This window comes from Callorhinchus milii, unplaced genomic scaffold (assembly GCF_018977255.1).
Source record: "Callorhinchus milii isolate IMCB2004 unplaced genomic scaffold, IMCB_Cmil_1.0 Scaffold3, whole genome shotgun sequence".
NCBI classification, from domain to species: domain Eukaryota; kingdom Metazoa; phylum Chordata; class Chondrichthyes; order Chimaeriformes; family Callorhinchidae; genus Callorhinchus; species Callorhinchus milii.
Window position 1 is genome coordinate 68,899,690 of NW_024704744.1, and position 20,689 is coordinate 68,920,378.

Sequence of the window (20,689 nt, forward strand, 5' to 3'; positions counted from 1 at the left end):
GTCAATCAATCTGTGGTGGAGGTGGGGGGAGGGGAGATGAGACGGATAGATGGGGGATCTCCCATGGGGGAGGTTGACGGAGGGATGTCTGTGAAGCACTCTTGTGGAAATCCCAACATATGGTAACGCTGCGGCAAAAAAAAGGCCTGGAATGTCTCATTCAACTCCCCCCTTCCCCCTCCGGCGTCCTTGACGGGGGGCAGGAACCATCACAATGAGGAAAAGGACTATTTTCGAGTCGCAAATAACAAGTCTCGTCAGCCTTTCTAAACATGCACATGAATTGTTTTGTAGCCTTGACCTCTTGCGTTTGTTGTAATGTACAGTCATCATAATATTTTTGTCCTTTTCTTTTCCAAAGGGTGTCTTGCTATTCCTGGTACTGTATGGGTTGGTTTGGTCCCTGGTGTGGATGCTGTGCCAGCAGTGTTGTGAGTGTCTGATATTGTGCTGCCATGTCTTAACTTTGTTTTCCTGGATAAATCGAGGACCTGCTTTGTGTATAAAATCATCTACAGGTTAAGGGATTTGTAGAGTGCTAGGGCACTGGCACCAGAGAAGTCAGATTATAATAACTTGAGCACAATATTTAAATCAGTCATGAATGTTAAACTATGATCAGACTCTAATGTCTGTTATAGCACTGGCTCTTTGTCTAGCCGCTGTTTGTAAGGGAGCCTTGCGAGCTGGCAACATTTGCCAATAAATACCGTCACCACACAATTATCTATGAAGTTCTTTCACTCGGTGAGGCCCTTTGGGCATTGTAGGTGCTGTTAAAATGGAAAGATTATCGTGCTTATACTGTGAAATGACATTTATATCTCCACATAGCTTTTCCCCTAAGCTAAATTGGCGTGGGCGATCTGCAGATGTGAACATAGTGAAAAAGCTCCGCTTACCACTGCTCAAATGCTAGTTAGTTTTTAATGTTTGTTGCTGGCTGACTGATGGGTTTTTAGAAATATTAACAAATCTTAAGGCAGCTCCCCACTGGTCTTGTGGGTAAATGCACTGCCCTGGGCAGGACTGCGTCACGCATACTAGAAAGTCATGGTCGCTCAACTGCTGGCCTGTGTTGACTGACGTGGAGTCCGTAGCTCAGTAGTTAGAGCTCTTCAATTGCAATGAGAGGACCTGGTTTTGATTCCTGGCAGGGCAAAATGTTGGGCACGTTTCCTTACTCTCCACGCCTCTGTTTACCTAGAGGTAAGTAGGAAGCCAATTGGCCAATTAGCCAATTGGCGGATCGGTTTTCCGGGGGTAATAATTCCTTCAAAAACAAAAAAAAATTGGTCACTCAATCCACGGCCGTTTCTGGGACACTGTTGTGCGCAATTGGCTGCCGTGTTTCGCCCACAAAATATACAGTCAAGTCACTTTACAGTCAGAAGACGGTCAGGTGGGTGCTTCCTCTGGTCAAATAACCTGCCAACACTCGCTGTCAGAGATCGCACACGGCTGACACACTGGCCATACGGACCTGGAAGATCCCAGTTGATTCTCCACATTGAGTTTGTTAAGATCAGATAGGGTGACAGTTGGGCATTGCAGTTGGCTTTGGTTCCTTGGAGAAACTAAGAGAAATGTGAGGGCTGAGGAGAGGAGGAAATAATCGAGGGAAAAATAAAGTGTTCTGTTTGTTTTGTGTTGGCTACAAATCCGCAGAATGTGAGATTGCTTTCTTGAGGGAGCCAGGAGTGAGCTCCCAGAACTGCAGTGTGTCCCTCTTCAGTGTTAACTCAACGTTATCCGTCCTACAAATACTCCCCTTGATTCTTCTGGAGTTATTTTAATATTTATAGATTGTAACAATGAAGAAATCTGTTTGTTGGCAGTGATTGATTGGAGGAGGCAGGAGTCAGCAGTAACATTTAGCTGGAGAGCTGGGAGGGAGGAGGGGCAATTGGCTGGGATGGCATTCTGACGTGCATTAAGTGTCAAATGGCTCACGCTGGGGGAATTAAACGTTTACATTTCCAGCTTGAAGAATTATTAGCTGTCTTGATTTGTATTGGAGTGTAATTTTACAACTCCAGGACCTTGGTGGTTTCATCAAGTATTTAGGGTTTCTTGAAATCCTTTTTTNGAAGGCTTTCCTCCAAAGACCTTTATTACTGTTCCATTTTAAAGTTTGCAGGCTGGTTAATCTGCAGAGTTGCTCTTGCCTGCCATTTCTTCGGTTTCACGTCTACAACTTAATTCTCGGGTGGAAATGCTTGGCTCTGCAGTGTGTGTGTTCTGTGTGTCCTTCAATCCTGAGTACTGGGAAGCGAATGAAGTGATCGAGGGTATACAAGACCATATCCGTATGGATGAACTGAAGGTGCAATTAAACATCGCCAGCGGTGGGTGGGGGGAAACTAAGTAATAAATAATGCAACTCCTTGCAAGACACTTCCCAACTCCATCGAATTACACAAAATTTCACTGATGCATGGAGATAGAAACTGAGCAAACAAGATCTTGTTTGAATGCACAAAAAAATGCATTACTTGATTTTCGTTTGAAGGGGTTGGTATCAACAGTCAGTAGTCGAGGTGTTTTCACTTTGTGTTTTTGTTTCATTATTATTAAATCAGGGTCTGGACCTTTGCACATTTCTCCTGGACTGAAGTTCTGCCAAAAATGAGGCCTCAGGAAGTGGGAGTGTATTTGGCTTGAGAGAGGAGGTGGGGTAGGGGTGGGGGGGTGGGAGTATGCTGATTTAAAATAATAAACAGCAGCTGGAATAGAAGATTACTACAGACTGTCAGGGCGTTGGTTGAATGAGAGATCAGAGTTCCTAACCAGTGGAGGCACTGAAAGTAACCTGCAGTGGGAGGGAAAACGAGCTGAGGAGAGCTAATGGGTCACAGCTCTCTGAACCCTCAGCTTTCCCTCTTCCCTCAGGCTAGAGACAAAAAATAAATCTTAAACCTCGGAAACCAAGCTCGATCATTGGTGTATCAACACGTGCCTGCTTGCAACTGAGGAGCTCTTGTCCAATGCCTTGATACTGCCCTTTGAGTATCCCTTGGCTTTTGTCTGATCGATTCCTGCTGAGGCCTGCTTTTTGCTTTTGGACAGCAATTCCTTCAGCCTTCATCCCATGCAGCCACTTGTCAAACTCTTTTTCTCTGGCTCGCAAGCTGCCAACTTATAGTTACAATCGAGAGAATCAACCCTTTGATCAAGAGTGGCGTGTGTGAGCATAGAAGAAGCAGCATCTGGGCTGTGGCAACAGATCACCAGAGCGGTGGGGCATTAAAACAGAGTTTTTAAACTAAATATTAAGGAGGGGGAAAGGGAATACAAGACCCGAAAGGATGAATGCACTAAGGAAGCTGGCTGAGAACTGTAGAAGATTTCTCAGCATCTTGGATCGGGGTATCTTTGGAAAAGTTCTCTTGCATTGATGACGTTGGGAAGCTGCTAATATGTAAACTGGGACTGGATGGATTTGGTGTGTAAGAAAAGGCTTCGGACAGGCTAAAGCAGGAGGTTAATAGTCTGTTTGCAGATGTAAAACTGCAAAATAAGCAGCAGTAAATGGACCACCTTTTACAGGAAGATGTAGGCTGTGTCAAGGTGAGATGCAACGATGATTGGCCTGAACTTCAGCTTGCAGGAGTGGCTAAGACAATTTGAACAGGTATAGTCAAAGAAGTATTTTGCCTGATAGCTTCATTTATATACACCAAAAATGTGTACATTTCTGTTTGTATGTCTGTGTCTGTGTGAATTTGAGTGTGAGAGTGTATTGACATTTTGTATGAAATCACTAAGTAAATTTTGGTGTTGGAGCAATTGAGAACATTGGTGGGGGAATGGAGATTAAACCTGGAGTGTGTTAGTTGGAATGTTTACTTTGGCTGTGAGAACTGCTTACATCTTATCCCTGCTGTGCTTTAAAGATACCTCATGTTTTCCAATGCAAGCTCTGTAGGAAAGTGAAAGTTATTCAAAAAAAACACTTTTAGCCACTGTTAATAGAAAACATAGCAGTGAGATGGCGAACATTATGTTTTTTTACCAAAAAAGTGAACATCTTTATTAAACCATTCTGTATTAACAATAATAATCATTGCATTTGTTATAGCATGTTTTTATGCCAAGAGAATGTCTCAAGGCGATTCACAGGATTTCCTGTAAAGTGTGTATTTTGTTGATAGCTCATTATGTGCACAGCAATATCCCACAAATAGCCATGAAATGAATGCCCAATTTTGACTAAGGAATAGATTCTCCATGAAAACTTCCACCACTTTTGTCTCTTGCCCATGAATAAAGTTCTTTACAAAGAGACACCAGTGACCAATTTTGGTGGTAAATTTGAAACCTTCTTAGCTCTGTTGCCCTCACAACAACAGCTTGCATTTATATAGCACCCTTTAGTAGGATAACATCGTGGAATGCTTCACAGTGACAGACTTGGATGCAAAGGGGGGGAGGAGGGCAATCATAGGTGTACAGTTTTACTCAGTTTTACTACAATTAGAATCAAATAAATGCTTTAAACTAATAACAAGATGGTGAGGTACAAAGTTTGCTCGCACACTTACACTGAGGGATGTAAAGATGCACAAGCCCGATAGGGGAAGGCTGCTCGAGTAATAGCTGCACAGCAACAGCAGGAATAGCAGTTTTTATATCAGTTCTGTCAATATTTTTGGTTTGATTATTATTGCACCTACTCCATGAATTATTCAGAATGTCTGCGTTTTAGCCTGAAGAGGTTGTAATTGCATTTACTGACGTGCCGCTGTGGTTTAATTGTTCCCTTGTCAGTTTCCTAAACGCAACCCTGAGAGTGTAGGTTCACAGTCGCCTGTGCGGTCAATACCCCTTTTCTGCAACAACCACTAAAGTGTTTTCATCATCTGAGTTTTTAAAAATTGGAATTATTAAAGTCAGATGATTTGTCTTGTTTACTAAAGATTTTAGTGTGTGTGTGTGAGTGAATGAGTGTCTTGGGGAGGGAGATTGAAACTGTTCTTCATTCAAAGCTGCCTTTTGATGCTGAATGATAAAGTGAATATAGTCTCATTCAGGAGGAACAATGTGCACTGCTTGTATATGAACCTGGACAAATACTGAACAAGAATGGACTGGCTGACATATGACCGATTAGGCAGGCTCAAGGCTACTGCTTGTTTTACTGATGTCTGTCTGGAATGGAGTGTGAGCTGAGAAGGGAGGGGTTGGGAGAGGGTCCTGCACAATTAGTATTGTATTGTGTAAGAATTACTTCATTGAGCCATTCTTTGCAGTGTTTCCTGTCCCTTTGCTATAGTTTCATAGGCACGGGTTGTCTGATTGATTGCTCTGAGTATAATTTTCATCATCTTGTTTCACTGCGAGGTGGAGGGAGGGTGGGTATCCCATTCCCAACCGATCCTGTTTTGGATATACCTTTTCCTATCTTTTTTCTCTCCTCCCCTTTCTCTCACACACAACTTGTGTGCATGCACCTTAGGTGCACACACCTGACTTACTGACACTCTCCAGTACAAGTGTACATACAGTAGTAAGCCAGATAGTCACACTATAGGCACGGTTGCAGATATGAAAACTGTTGGTAACCTTGGAGGTTGGGAATCATCTCTGATACCACCCAGCTAAAATAAATTCCATCGCAGGATGCTCACTTCCAGATTCTAGCCCGTTTGCAGGTAGTCGAACATGCAGATTTTCAGCAGGTGGATCCAGAGCATTCTACTGTATTGTGCATTAGCCTGGACAAGGAGTGTTAGCAGTATGATGTGAAGTCAAAACCTGTCCTCGTCTGGTGCCCATTCATTTCAATCAAGTGAATCACACTGTGCAGTGGGAAGAATGGCTGGTTTTCTTGTTCGTCTACCTCACCCAGGAGAGCTAAATTCAGTGTTGCTCTGGCTGAGATAAGCTGACTCAGCTCCAATTGTGGGGATTTCTTGTCTGTATGATTTATAATGCTCAGTGCCTTTATCCTCAAAGCATCAGGAGTTCTGCGTTTGGTTTAGGAAAAATGTTTTCTGTTTTGTCACAAGTTGGGTGGTTCGTAATTGTTTGTGTAGGAAAAAGATGACCTATTATCATGGATTTTCTGAGAGCGATAGTTATACTGTTGCCTAAATTAGGATGTTAAATTAACATATCAGTTACCCAAGCAAATAGTATATTCTAGTAGCAATTCAATATAGTGGGAATTGATGTTCTTTATTTCCTGTTGAGATTAGTTACCACAATTAAGGCAATAAGGCAATTAATGATTCTAACTGCCTTATAGATTCACCAATTTCTTTTAAATTAATGTTTAATGATTCAGAAATTACAACCAGCAAATCCCACATCTAAGAGTTTATGTTTGTGCGCCACATGCCGAGGAACTTGTTCCTAGATTGTTTGTCCCTAGACTCATAAATTTCCTTGATGGTGTCTCTGTTTTATGTGTTGCAAGTGCATGGCTGTGGTCTGGAGCATGGTGGCAATACACTTGCATACTTTACGTAGAGCTGTATTGCTCAGAATACCACTCCTGGGGAGTCCTTGGTACCGACTATTTGTCTTGAAATCTCACACATGAGCTTGTTTACTGCCTGGTCACGAGCTTCTGATTGTTTTGATTGGCGAGTGGGTGGAAAAGAGAGGATCTCTTGGGGCTCCAGCTCCATGGTGAGATGCCTGGTGAAGAGTGGAATTGAGTCAATTCTCTGGTGGACTCAATGATTTGATACCTGCACTTAGATCCACAAAGCACTGTTGATAATAATCCTTACATTTGGGATAGTGCCTTTCACATCAGGAGGCATCTCAAGCACTTCACATTTTATACCGTAAACTGTAGTGACTGTGTATTTGTAGACTCTGTTGATTGCCCAGGCTGCCTGGCTCAAAGTTGGGATTGCAGAGATGAGACATGACACTAAGATTCTTACCGTCTGTCACTTGCTAATCCTGAATCTTGCTTTAAACCTATTCAGTTCTGCAGTACCCAATTTTTAATCTGTGGGATTTCTATGCTAACGTCAAACATTTCTCCACGTTATCTTTGTTTCTCTCTTGGTCACCATGTCGAAACCTCTATGCTTTAGTGTCTCTGGTTCCAGCTGCTTGAGCTTTCTGCCAACGTGTTCTTGTGTTCTCTGGGCAGAGGCAAACAGGACATGTTCCTCACCTTGAGGGAGAGAGTGGACATCCAGAACTGACGAACAGAAGCTCGCAGACCTTCTATGACTTCTTGGCAGTTGCAGCTTGAGTCTGTTAAGCACGACAAGCGGTTTCTGCACATGTTCAATCCCAGCTAACCAAAACTTAAAAGCCCTTTCAATTACGGATTACAGATTTTTGAAGGATAAACTACATTTCCTCTCTTGGGGCGCACATGTTTTAGTTCAGTTTTGTTTTGCAGTTCTGTCCAGACTCGTCTTAGTGTTAGCTTACACTTGCACACTTGAAACCTCCAGGCCAGAAGCTGGGTTTCATTGCACTGCAACATAGGAGCTCCCACTTTAGAGGCAGGTTGCAGAACAGTTCCTAAACAGAAATGAAGATAACGTGGAGAAATGGTTGACAGTAGCATGGAAATCCCACAGATTCAAATTCTGCTTTTCTTTCCCCATCTCAGCTTCTCCAGTGATCAGCTCCGTAAAGGTCAAAAATCTCCATTTGATTTAATTCATTAAAAAAGGCATACCTTTCTACAAATGCCACATTGCTTCAGTCAGAAAATGCAGCGTTCTGCTGTTACGCTATTGCGCAAAGGCTAATCGGCTGTATTCTCGTGTGGCTCATGAGACCTTGGTATTTTTATGATGTATTGTATTAAATGTTCATTTTCTGTCCAGTTTCCAGTTCAGTATTCTCCGCCTTAGATGAATGCTTTTGATAAACCTTTCAAGGCCGTTGCTACTGTGGTCCGATTCTTTCCGTAGTTTGTGATAGGCTCTCAATTTTAGTCAGAATCTGGCTGTTTACTTGAATAAGCAATTTGTACAATTTGTCCATCTTTTACTACTTCTGTGTAAAAAGACAGGGAACCAGTTTCTCTTCAACAAGCTTCTCCTGACCTCTCCTGACTCCTTTTTACTGGGTTCTCCTCCTGCTCCCGCACCATCACATACAATATTTCTCAGGGCTCTGTCATCCCTTCTCTCCTATTTAATATTTATACACTCCTGCTTGGTAATGTCAGCCGCAGGCATGGGGTTAACTTTCACACGTATGCGGAAGACACCTATCTCTCTGCTTCCACCCTCAACTCCAGGACCACTGATGCCCTGACTGATTGCCTGTCTGACATCGAGTCCTGTTGTGGATCTTTCCATGTTGACGTCAATCACTTCAAATGAATGAAGTGCCCAGTCAAGGTTGATCCCACCACATCAACAAGCTGGATTCCCACATGGCAACAGAGCAGAATAATTCTGTCAGGTTAGAAAGGTGGACCCTCTGGTACCACCATGTCCAAATGACCATTGTTCATGTGTGTCAGTAGATTAATCGACCACCGGGGCCATGGGGGTAGAGAATCACAACCGAATTAAAACCCCACTCTCAGCTATAACCCTCGCTGTATTCCCTATTTGCCCCTCTTTTCCCCCATAGCTGTTTGTTTTCCAGCCCAGGAAAACTATGACAGTTCTGTTCCCAGCTGAAACCAGACTGATTTATTGATCCTAGGTCCTTCTGGTTTGTATGGCTGATTCCACACTGGCCTGTGTCATTACCCAGTTGGAAGCTTAGAGAACAGTGATTTTCTTTAAAAAAACAGTAAATCTGTTTTCTGTTTAGTCACAGTTAATGTGGTTATTGATTGTCCGTGTGTAAAAAAAAGATGACCTGATTATCATGGATTTTATATCTACAGATGTGCTGATGTGTGTAGTAGGCAATTAAATTAACATAGTACCTGAGAGGCAAGCAATACGTTATTGTAGCTACTTACGATATAGTGGGAGTTGGCATTCGTGATCCTATTAAATTTACATCTCAATTAAGGCAGCAGTGTTTTAATTCTTGTATCTGCTTGGCAAGAAGGAAAGACCCTTTAAAGATTTAATTAGATAGCAAACGGGTTTAGATCAAATTTAGTGGCATTTGACTATTAAGATTGAATTATTTTATTGTAATCGCTGTCATCCATTTTTTTTCCTTCCCCTTTCCTCAACTCTTCTAAAGCCATGGAATCGTGTGAGGGTTTAGTTCCACAGGTTCCAGCCACTCTCTGGCAATGTACCAATGTATGCCTTAGTGAGTATTAGGCTATTCAACCATGGGGACGACACCATAACTGACCAGCATCCCATCCACGTGTGGACTTTCCAGAAGAGGTCACTTGGTACTAGCAGGAAGCAGGAGCTCTACCTACTGAAACTAACTGTAGCATTACCATCCTGTCTGAGATAAACTAACTTCGGGTTCATCCAAGACTTAACCGTTCCCCCATTTTAATGTTGCATAAACATTGTAACATGCCGTTTAAAAGAAAAAATCTAAGGCAGGTAAACATTTTGATGATCCACTGGATGGTGTTAAGGCAGATGTTCTCCCAACACAGGAGCCCTCTTGTGATGCTGTGGTTTGACCAAGAAATGCTCAATGATAGGCTCAGAAATGGGGGAGTGATCCTCCCAGCTTCCCAACCGAAGAGTTAATTTGGGAAAGAGCAAAGATTGAAGCGGGAAATGAAAGTGCAACTAACAATTGGTTTTAAATCTACTTCCCCATTTGGGAGTTGAAATATATGACATTTTCTTGCAGATTCAAAGTGCTAATTATCCTTGAACCTATTAAGAAACAAAGCATCTCTCACCCCTTGGAATTAATAAAAGCCTCCATTGGCTTTCAAGATTGAAGTTATTTTATTGTTATTTTAATAATTTGGTCACTCAATCCACGACTGTTTGTTGGACACTGCTGTGTGCAATTGGCTGCCGTGTTTCACCCACAAAACATACAGTCAACTCACTTTACAATATATTCTGTGAAGCACTTTGAGACGTCTCAATAACATGATAAGGTACTCTATGCAAGAATTTATTCTGCTCTATTGCCATGTGGGAATCCAGCTTGTTGTTGTGGTGGGATCAATCTTGAGCAGGCACTCCATTCATTTCAAGTGATTGACGCCCACATAGTAAGATCAAAGTCACAATTAGATCGCAAATGATTTCCAGAATTTAATCTGGAATGAATATTTTCTTAAAACATGCATGTGTGTATTTTTTAAAAAGACGTGAAATAAAGACCATTAATATACATGTTTTATAAGAAAAGTTTTGATTAGAAGCCTGTATCAGATCTGCTGTTTACAGGTAAGAAGTCCACAGCTGCACGTTGCAGCCTGATTCTGCAGCCTGATTCTGTCCTTGTACAAAACTCGCTCGCTCACTTTGTCACTCCAGCTCATTTGTCACTCCAGCTGACTTGAACACGGAGTGAAAAGAGGCAGAACCAGCAGGATTGTGAAATTGATCGCCAAAATTTGACGTTAATTCTTCATGAAGCTGTTTTTGTTTTGATGTAATTAGGGAATCGATTACTGAACCACACTAAAAACTAGAATCCGAGTCTACTAAGTTAAGTGGGTAGATTAACCCACCAAGTGCCACCGTCAAGCCTGGCACATTGCCCTAGATATGAATTTGCATTTGCGTATCCCACTCCAGAGTTTCCACTTCAAATTAGGGCAACTTCCTACTGGGCAAACCTAGTGATTGCAGTGTTCCTTAATGAAAAAATATAGTGAAGACAAATTTGAACATTAAAAGAAATTTAAATGTTTTATTTTCTGCTAAGTTCTGTTCTTAATACTTCAACAAATAAAGGTTAATATCATCTTAATACAAATATTCTTGATGTTTGAATAGCTTTATAACTGCAATGTTGGAAATGTGGGGGGGATGGGGGGAGGGAGGCATTTCCAGTATCTAAATGCTTGTTGAACAAAATGTGAGTGAGTCACCCACATGTCTACTAAGGGTATTGGGGTATAGGGAAAAGGCGGGCAAGTGGTATTGAGTTACAGATCAGAAATGATTTAAGAGAATGGTGGAGCAGGCTCGAGGGGCTGATTCCTAAGTCACATACTGGAGTCTGTATAAGTGTTGGGTTAAATCAAAATATAAGCCTGGTTCAGTGTTTCACGAAATTCCACACAAAATGTTTGGGTTGATTTTGATCTTGGATACTCTCCACTGGTTTGGTGAGTTTGTCAGCAAGTGCACACTTTTTTTCCATTTCGGGGAAGGTGTCCTTATTTTCCCTCTTGCAGCTTATCTGCTTTGTTGAATTCTCATTTGTTGCCCAATGGTGCAGGCAATCTCCCCAAATGTACAGAGAAGGGTTTGACTGTGGTGAGTGCTCCCGATGCAGATCCCATTAAAGCTATTTGGCCGTGGTGCATACTGTACTAATAAAGCAAACTTGGTTAAAGCGAACATTTTTTTCTGAATATTTGTGCTAATCAAGGTACAAAAGTAGCCTTGAACTATTTCTTTATTCCCTTCCCTCCCAAAAAACCACATTGGAAAGGACGATGTGGAAAAGACAATGGCAGAATCTGACTTGTGGTCTACATCGATTCCCAAAGTTTTAAATACAGGGTGACCAAAAAGTCATGATAACTAACCTGTTATCTAAAACAAACCAAAAATAGCATTTCTTTAAGACGTGTTGTAATGTATTACGAATTCTTGGTCACCCTGTAGTTACACAGAATGATATGGCATGAAACCAGGCCATTCAGTGTGACTGGTCCATGTCACACTGAATGGCCTGGTTTCATGCCATATCATGTTGTATTTCACAAGAGCCGTCAACTCTCCTATTCCCTTCATCTATTCCTCTATTGTCTTATCTTTCACATGTGCAAGTTTTTGCTTAAATACATTGCTGTTTGCTTCAACCACAGCTTTGAATTTAATATGAATGATATGCATTGATGGATGTGCAGCAGACAGAACCACCTCCACCACCATTCTCAATGCACCAGCTACCAGGCAGTCAAGGCTGTGAGGGAGAGACCATTGTGCAGTGTCGGCTTTGAGAATGTGGGGCTGGATGTGGTGGGCTTTAAATGGTTGATTTATATGTGATTCTTTAGGAATCTCTTAATTTGGACCAAAAGTTAGATTATAGTGTGAAGAACGGCTCAAATGACGCATTTTTCTAACTCGTGCTGCACCTTAAATTATTGAGGGATTTATCATCTTTCTTTATAGTGGTGACACAAGTAAATTACCTCTTGCCTTATGCTTCCACAAAGACAATATTGTTGGCATTTTGCAGAGCAGAATGTCGAGGAGGTAATTTGAGAAACGCATGAGCTATCGTTCATGTGACAGTGTTTTCATTGTTTTCTGAAATGATTTTTAGAAATCCTGGATAGAGTTCGTAATTGGAAAATATTTTTAGATAAATTATGCATTAGCGAGAAAGCTGTGGAGTGCAGAATACCTTCCCGAAGCGTACAAACATTGTCTCTGTGCTGAAGAATCATGCATCTGCATTCACAGAAATCTTAACCGCTCATACTAAATCTTTTATTTCTTTTGATTATCATGTGGTATCTTGATGACTTTCACTCCTTTTGTATTACATTTTGAATAGGCTGCCAGGCCTGTGGTAAAATGTTGTGCCATTATTAATAGATGTGAAAATATGAAATTTATTGATACTGACACAATGTCCATGTTTCCCAGGGTCAACATCCCTCACCTTGAGCATCAAAAAGCTTGGTCTCCAGCACGGACATTTTCCTTGTGTTACTGTCAATTTACAATGTTTCAACAACACTGGGTGTGTGGGGATATAGCTGTAACCTTAACAACTGAGCCATTGTGTGAGCTCTGCTATATTGCTTATAAAATGTAACCATTGTGCTCATGGTGCTGCTGAGTATTAAGTAATTTGATTCAAAAAGTGGATGTTGATGAGTTGATTCCGTTTGGTGTGTCCAAAATGAGAGGGCATAAATATAAGATAGCTAGAGTTAGATCTAATAGGGAGTTTAGGAGAAACCTTTCACCAGATGGTGGTGAGAATATGGAACTCACTACTGGAAGCTGTTGTTAAGCCAAAAGCATCAATGTATTGGAGAGAGAAGTTGATGTATACATGAGAGAGAAGGGAACAGGTGGGTATAGGAGTATAATTAGTGGATGGATTAGTTGTGCCAAATGACCACATGGATTAGTTGTGCCGAATGACCTGTTTCTGTGCTGTATCACACTATGCAATATTATCTAATTATCTGATTAAAGTGGTTGCAACTTGAAAAGCGCTATATCAAATGCAAGGATTATTATTATTATAGGCTCGATCACTTGAAGTGATGTATTCTGGAGAGTATAGATTATGATTGTGTTGACTTTGCCTTCATCAGGACATCCAGGCGGAGATTGATGCTCATAATGACATCTTCAAGAGCATTGACGGCAACAAACAGAAGATGGTGAAGGTTTTAGGAAGCTCGGAGGAAGCTGCCCTGCTTCAGCACCGACTTGATGACATGAACCAGCGCTGGAGTGAGCTGAAGGCCAAGTCTGTGAATATTAGGTCAGTTTAATGTGCTTCCGCAGGATGTTTTAGCGATGCATTGTAGATCTTTAAGCGAAGCACAGCTCGCTGTTATTATTGAAATGGAATGGCGTCTGCTGGATTATTTACAACCTAAGATAGATGGTAAGAACTGTATGAGCTGGAAAGAGCAGGTGGGACAAGAAATAAAATAGGAGAAAGGGTTTGCCAGTTCCTGTGGGACATGGCCGTAGTATTACCCCAGTTAATGTATAAAACCACTGTTAAGGTGCCCCCCCCCCATGAGCAGTGTGTTGGTGTACCCATTGTTGCTGTGCCACCCACTAGGAGGATATTTCTCACTGCACCCATGCTTATCTGGGGGTACTGTGCATGGAACATCAGTTGAAGTAGGCGAAGGGGGAAGGAGGTCTCTTCTGGGCTGTTCTGCTCATTCCTGTGGCTCTTGATTAAAAAGCAGTTGAGGTAGTGATCTGGCTGGCTTTTCTGCAGTTGCGGAATGTAACTCAGCAAGAGCAACTAATAATATAATTTGATGTAGTGCCTTATCACGTCATCTCAAAACGCTTCACAGGATATACTGTAAAGTAAATTTACTGCATTTTGTAGGCTGAAATGCGGAAGCCAGTTGTGCACAGCAGTGTCTCACAGACAGCCATGGAGTGAGTGACCAATTTTATTTGGGAATTGTTGGTCAGGACACTGGGAGAGAGACTCCATTCTCATTCAACTAGTGCCATGGGATCTTTAACATTCACCTGAACAGGCAGACTGGACCTCGGTTTAATATCTCATCCAAAGGATGCAAAAATTAAATGGGAATCAGTTACTCTGGAAAGGTCGTGTCTGTAAATGCGTTTTATCTCATTTGAGTGCCTTTTTAGAACCCATTGTATTGCTGAGCAAATGATAATTCAGAGATTTTTTCAATGGTGGATCCTACTGTAAGAAGACCCATCAACCTAACATGGTTGCAGTAATCATTTCTTTCCTGCCCCCCCCACCCCTATATATAATCTATTATTCTCATTAACATGCCTCTGATTTTTTTTTGCTGTAGCTGGGAAATTTATAGATGCTTGTAACGCGAATAGCTTCATTCAGAATTGGTTTACATTAATTGCCCACTTAAAAACTTTCATTGTCATTGCATTATCATAATGGTGTACGTGCACCCTTTGGGGCTAGTATAATTTGTTTTATTGATGCTGCCTCAGTATTAGTATATATATATACATATATATACACACACTCTTTTAAGTACAGCCAATTCTTGTGCATTGATGGGTTCTGCTCAGTGAAATAACAATGCATCTTGCCTAGTATCTGCAAATTGAGTATACACCTGATTAGTGTGAAATGTATGGCATTGGGATATATGTCAAATTCAGCTTTACGAGATGTCACAGCAGTGATGTGGTTTGCAGCTTAATTGATACCAGCTCCAGTCCCTGTCAAGATTAAATATTCAAACTCAGACCCATGTAGAGCATTTGCTCATTAAAATATATATTTTAAAATGTGCACGTTTTGCTGCAGATGTTTATTTTTCAAGCATCTACTTGCACTCAAACTTTATGTGCAGCAGAAATGACCTCCCTTGCCAAACAAATATGTTGCTGTCAGTTGCATTAGCTGCCTGATATTACAACATTTATGTTGTTATCTATCTGCTTGTACCCGTGAAGGGAAAAAGTATTGAAAAGGAATTAAAAATGTGTGGACAAAGGTACTCAGGATAACAGAAGCTTTAACTTTTGAAACAAATCTTTGGGAGTGTTTTTTTTCCTTGCTTCCACTTTTCTCTCCAATTGATGGCACTGATTCATGCTGGGGTCTGTCCATATTTGTACAATTCACTCTACCATTCTGTACCTTGGGGAAGATAAGCCACTGGGTTTCAGCAGTTTGAGACCATATGAGAAAGCGGCATCAAACCTAAGTCGGTCCTGTCTCTGCTTATATACAGGAATTTACCAGCCAGAATAACTGGATATTGATCGGGAGCAGAACCCCCATCTGAATATTACTTTACCCCCTCCTCTTATTATTCTGCAAAAAAATTATTTTAACATCTCTGCTGACTCCGTACAGACCAAGATTCGTGCCTGGGATTTTTTGTTCTGTACGGTTCTGTATAACTGGGAAGTGAATTCCTTCAAAAGAATAACACTAATAATTGGTCACTCAATCCATGACTGTTTGGATGCTGCGTTTCACCCACAAAATATCCAGTCAAATCCCTTTATAGTATATTCTGTGAAGTGCTTTGAGACAACTCGAAGATGTGAAAAGGCGCTATATCAAATGAGCCAGTGGAGGGGGTGGCTACCAGGATCCTACTTGTAATTTCTTTCATAAATCACATTTCACTGGCCTCTATTTCTCAGCAGCTGGAATGAAGTAAGAACGATTCAATTGGTTTACAATGAGAATATTTGACGCCGCACGTTTCCTGGTTTGTTGCAGGAGCCATTTGGAGGCGAGTGCAGAACGATGGAACAGGTTACTGGCATCCCTTGAAGAACTGAGCAAGTGGCTAAATCTGAAAGATGAGACGCTGGCAAAGCAGATGCCTATTGGGGAAGATGTTCAGGCTCTCCTGCAGCAGCACGACCACTGCCGGGTAAGCCGAACAGCACTCAACATTTCTATAAAGAGACTTTACAGGAGTGGGCAGTACATTGCAATCAGTGACAGAAACTCTTTTCTTCTTTCTCTACCATTCCTCCCCCTTTGCAAACAACAGCAACAAATAATTGCATTTATATAGCAGCTTTCACATCAGGATGACGTACCAAGGCACTGATCAGTCGTGGGTTTGCACCCAAACCGGGGGTTTGAATCGAGAGGGGGCTGGGGTTGGAAGGCTGACTGAAGGTACAGTCAAAGAGGAAGGTGTTGAGATGGGCCTTGAAGGAAGCAAAGGAGGAGGCAAGGCGTAGGTGCTCTGGGATGGAGTTCCACTTTATCTCTTTTTAAGTTTCCATAAATTCACTGATGGATATTCAGCCCCAGTACATTATGCATTGACAAGCAGTTAAAACAGACAATAAGGTGGTTCATACCATTTCCACAATTGTTAATGGGAGAAGTGGAACTTCTGCCTAAGTGGATTATTCACAGACATTCTTATTTTTCTGGATTCTGTTCATCTTTTTTTCATCTGACTGTTCCCTGGAACAATCCTATAAGAACTTTGGCAAATTTTATTTTTATTTTTTGGAAGATGAAATCAACAGTCTGCTACATTCCCTTCATATGGTAATCGAATCACTTGCTAAAAATTACAGGCGAAATGGAGAAGCTGCCAAGAGCATGATAGCACTCCATTGCTCCAACCACACCATTGCTCCCCTGCATACACACACACACACACACACACACACGATCACTTGAAGAAATCATGAGCATATATTTTTATCTGACAACGGCCGAAACTACACACAGTCTAAGTTGAAAACCTCCCCTTTTTCTTTTGTTAGCTGAGGAGTTAATGATGCACTGGTCCTGGGACCAATGGTCCTTTGGTTCTGTGATGTGCTGTAAACCTTACTTCCTCTTAGATACATCAATTATAGAGTCCTTGCTAATCTCTCAAATATGTTGGTATAATATTGTCTGTATTGTTTGACAAGATGTCCACATGTATGGCCATTCTCCTGTACTCCTGTTTGTGGAGTCCTGTGGCTCAGTGGTTAGAGCACTCGCTTTGCAAGCGAGAGACCTGAGTTCAATTCCAGGCAGGGCGAAACCTTGGGCAAGTTTCCTTACTCCACACGCCTAATAATAATCCCTCCAAAAACCAAAAACAATAATAAATTGGTCATTTTCAATCTACGACTGTTTGTGGGACATTGCTGTGCGCAATTGGCTGCCGCGTTCGCCCACAAATATACAGTCAATTCACTTTACAGTGTGTTCTGTGAAGCGCTTTGGGACGTCCTCCTGACGTGAAAAGCGCTATATCAAATGCAAGGATTATTATTATTATTATTATTACTCTTTCGTGTGTGTTTTACCAAAATAAACCCAAGTATAAATTTGCCCGGCTTGTTCAATCAAAAAGTCCAGTTTAACAATTGCATGATCCTGACTAATGGTAAATTAGAGTAGTTCAAGGAATGCTTTGGAAATACTTACTAATGGTGAAATTATTGATTTAAAAGGGTTTATTCTTCCTCCATTAAATCAGTTTTCCATTCCCTTCTCAAATCATCACCCTTGTGTGTGTTTGTAGCAGTGAATTTGTAAAAAAAAATGTTTTTGTATGTGATTCTGCTTTTTCTCCCCTTTCTATTTTCCTTTGTATTTTGCAATTATGTCTCTAACTCGTTGCTCAGGTCAGTGAAATCCAATTATATTATGAGGTTTTCGCCTTCCCATTCTCTAAAATTAGCTGATACTCCAAATGCCAGCATCTAAGTGGTGCACTAGGAGGTTAGGTTCACTACCCTGATTCCACGTTTAATGTGCTCAGTCCTAAACTAGCTCCACGGACTTGCAGTCTCCTTTTCCAAGTGCCCTTTTTCACTTTGTCTCGAGAAGTTGCTCACCATCCCCAGAGCCCCTTAATCTGTTCATACACTTCCAAAATGGTTTTCATTGCTTTATCCCAGAAGGTCTACAGTGGATCCCAATTATTATCTCTTGACTGTTTTACAGTCCATTTTCCATCTGAATTCCCTCTGAGGATATGTCTGTCCTTTCCATAGATCCTCCCTCCCTGAACCTCTCTCGCTTTGTCTCATCATTGCTTAACCTTGTGCTGTCCTTGATAAACATTATGAATCTTGTTACATGAAACCCACATTTATCCTCAGAGTTTTAACCGACTGTCAATTACAGCTTTTTTTTATTTTTTGCTGTGTTTTCCCACCCTCTTTTCCTAATGTCCCTTGTAATTAAAATCGCCTTTCTACTTCTCTCCCTGCCCCAAAAACTTCTTAAAGATTGTATCTCTTTGTCCATGTCTTTGGCAACACTTAAATTCTCCCACTTCATACTCCTTAATGTTCTGTGAAGCACTCTCAGATGTTCGACCTACATAAAGTTTAATAAGTTGTTACAGAAAAACATTCTCTGTTTTGAATACTCTATTGTAAAAAGTTCTGATTCCAGTTTTATATTTCTTTCTGTTACTCTCTTCCCTTATTTGGGTTTTGGAGTACTCTGATTGACTTTGTCTTTCAATCAGCATGTGATTCTACTGTAGATGTGTTACATGGGAGATGCAAGGAAATTGGGTTGCTTCTGCCTCGAAATGTTGATGGGAAAAGTTCAAGGCTAGTTAGAAAAGAACAGGGTTTGGTGACGTGATAAAATGAGCAGAAATATGAGGACCGCATGCCATCCTTTTGTATAGGCACAGGGAAGAATGGAGCCTGCTGTTCACTACTATTCGGACCAGAAAAGGCACCTATGCTCAACACAGCTTAACTTTCAAATTCTTCCAACACTGCACTCTTAAACACTTGAGACCTGTTCTGCAGCTTGGCATATCATCATTTTCTCATATCTCCTAAACTCACTCACTCATTCCTCTTCAGCTCTTCTGAATGTCTCTTACAGTCATTAAAAAAAGGGCACACTCTGTCCCTATTCTTTCGCAGCAGCTCCAAACCAGCTATGCAATCTTTACCTCCCTTCCAATTCATCAGTGCAAGACGACTTGTTTCAGCTGTAACACAGTGACAGAGTACATTGATGTACGAACATGTTGTGCTCCAAGATAGTAAGATGGAAATTTGTGTCCCTTGATTCCACAACCAGTGGTTTCTTAATCTCTTGGCTGTCAGTGAGGGACAAATCAAAGGATATCTTACTTGCGGACTGTTGTGCATGTCCTGATGGTTGGCTTAAGTGCAACACCACTCGAGGGGTTTGGGTTGTGTTCATGCTGAATGTCTGTCACTGTGTTCATTTTCCACATACAATTCTGCAACCTCCCGGACCACCAACACTAGGACTGTTCACCACTCGCCTACTGAGTTATCCCCGTCATCTCTTCCTGAACCTTTCTTACTGCCCTGCTGTAGTACTCTGCCTCCTGCCCAGTTGCATTCTTCTTTGAAATCAGCTATCTTACTTTACTGTATAGTACTAATTCCTTCTCTTACTCTTCATCCTCTCTCGTGCGCTCGCTCACTTGTCCTCATCCTCTTTCGCTCTCTCGAGTAAGGACAGTTGCATTCGGTTATACATCTTCCACTCTTCCCCCCACACCATAGCTGCCCAGGTGCTTGGTATTCGTGCTCTCAGCTCACTTATGTGAAGAATACCCACATAGGCATGGCCATGACACAGACAACAGGAGGGGAGGTGGAGAGAACATAGGCCAAAATGTCGTGCATCTTATCAAAGATCTGTGTTTTTCTAAGATATTTTCCTTCAACTCAATTACCTTTGATGACTAAGTGGGTCATGAAGTTTGTATCTGTTTAAAAATAAAAAATATCATTTAGTGCCCGCTTCTGATATGATGCAGAAGATCATCATGCAGGAGGATGTTGATCCTTTTAAAATCAGAACCCATCAGTTGATAAAACTTCACAAAAGTGATAACATCAGTGGAAAAGATGAGTGGAAATACCAAGAGTGCCTTTCTGCAAGCCTTGGCTGGCTTCTGCCTTGTTTGTCTGCCTGATTGTTTTGACGTTTTTTTTTGCTTTTAGCAGATTTTAAGCTATCTTGTGTGTGAGTAGATGATGCGCAGCGTAGTATACCGTTAGGGAACATATTTCATCTCTCCAACTAACAGGTTGGATTGTGAGCACGCAGAAGCATTAGGTTTCCTTGCTGTTCCGCGCCAGGCTGTCTGTCTGTGTCATGTTCATCCAGAAGTCTCTTTACTCTGGGGCTCTCTGTATCAAAGCTTTCTGGCTGGAACGATTGTTTCTTCATTGATTCAAAAGAGTATGAAGGTGATTGAACTTCTGCTATGTTCATATGGTTTTATACGTCCCGCTTCACTTTGGATTGGGGCTGTTTTTAAAACAAAAACTAAATCCTGGTTGTTTTTATTTAATGTTGAAGGGCTATGGGTGAGATGGTCTCTTTTAATAACTTTAAATTGCTCCCTTAATGGATCAACAAAAATAGGGATCATTGCCCAGAACTGTTTGATTTGCACCTCGTATAATTACACCTCAAGGGCAAGTTGAACTATTCCTCCAATTGGTGGGAC

At 41.4% G+C, this 20,689-nt stretch overlaps 1 protein-coding gene across 5 annotated transcripts in view; it reads left to right on the top strand.

The window, feature by feature from the left end:
- The first annotated feature begins 3,098 nt into the window (after positions 1-3,098).
- utrophin overlaps positions 3,099-20,689 on the top strand; it is a 118,075-nt gene continuing 100,484 nt past the window's right edge. For 3 of the 5 annotated variants that reach the window (XM_042332831.1, XM_042332832.1, XM_042332835.1), the window contains exons 1-3: positions 3,102-3,634; positions 13,349-13,521; positions 15,973-16,129. In XM_042332831.1, coding sequence (XP_042188765.1) covers positions 3,584-3,634; positions 13,349-13,521; positions 15,973-16,129 — 381 coding nt within the window. In that variant the 5' untranslated portion in view covers positions 3,102-3,583. Of the gene's footprint in view, positions 3,635-13,348; positions 13,522-15,972; positions 16,130-20,689 lie in introns of all 5 variants that reach the window. The other 2 variants (XM_042332834.1, XM_042332833.1) reach the window with 2 other exon arrangements.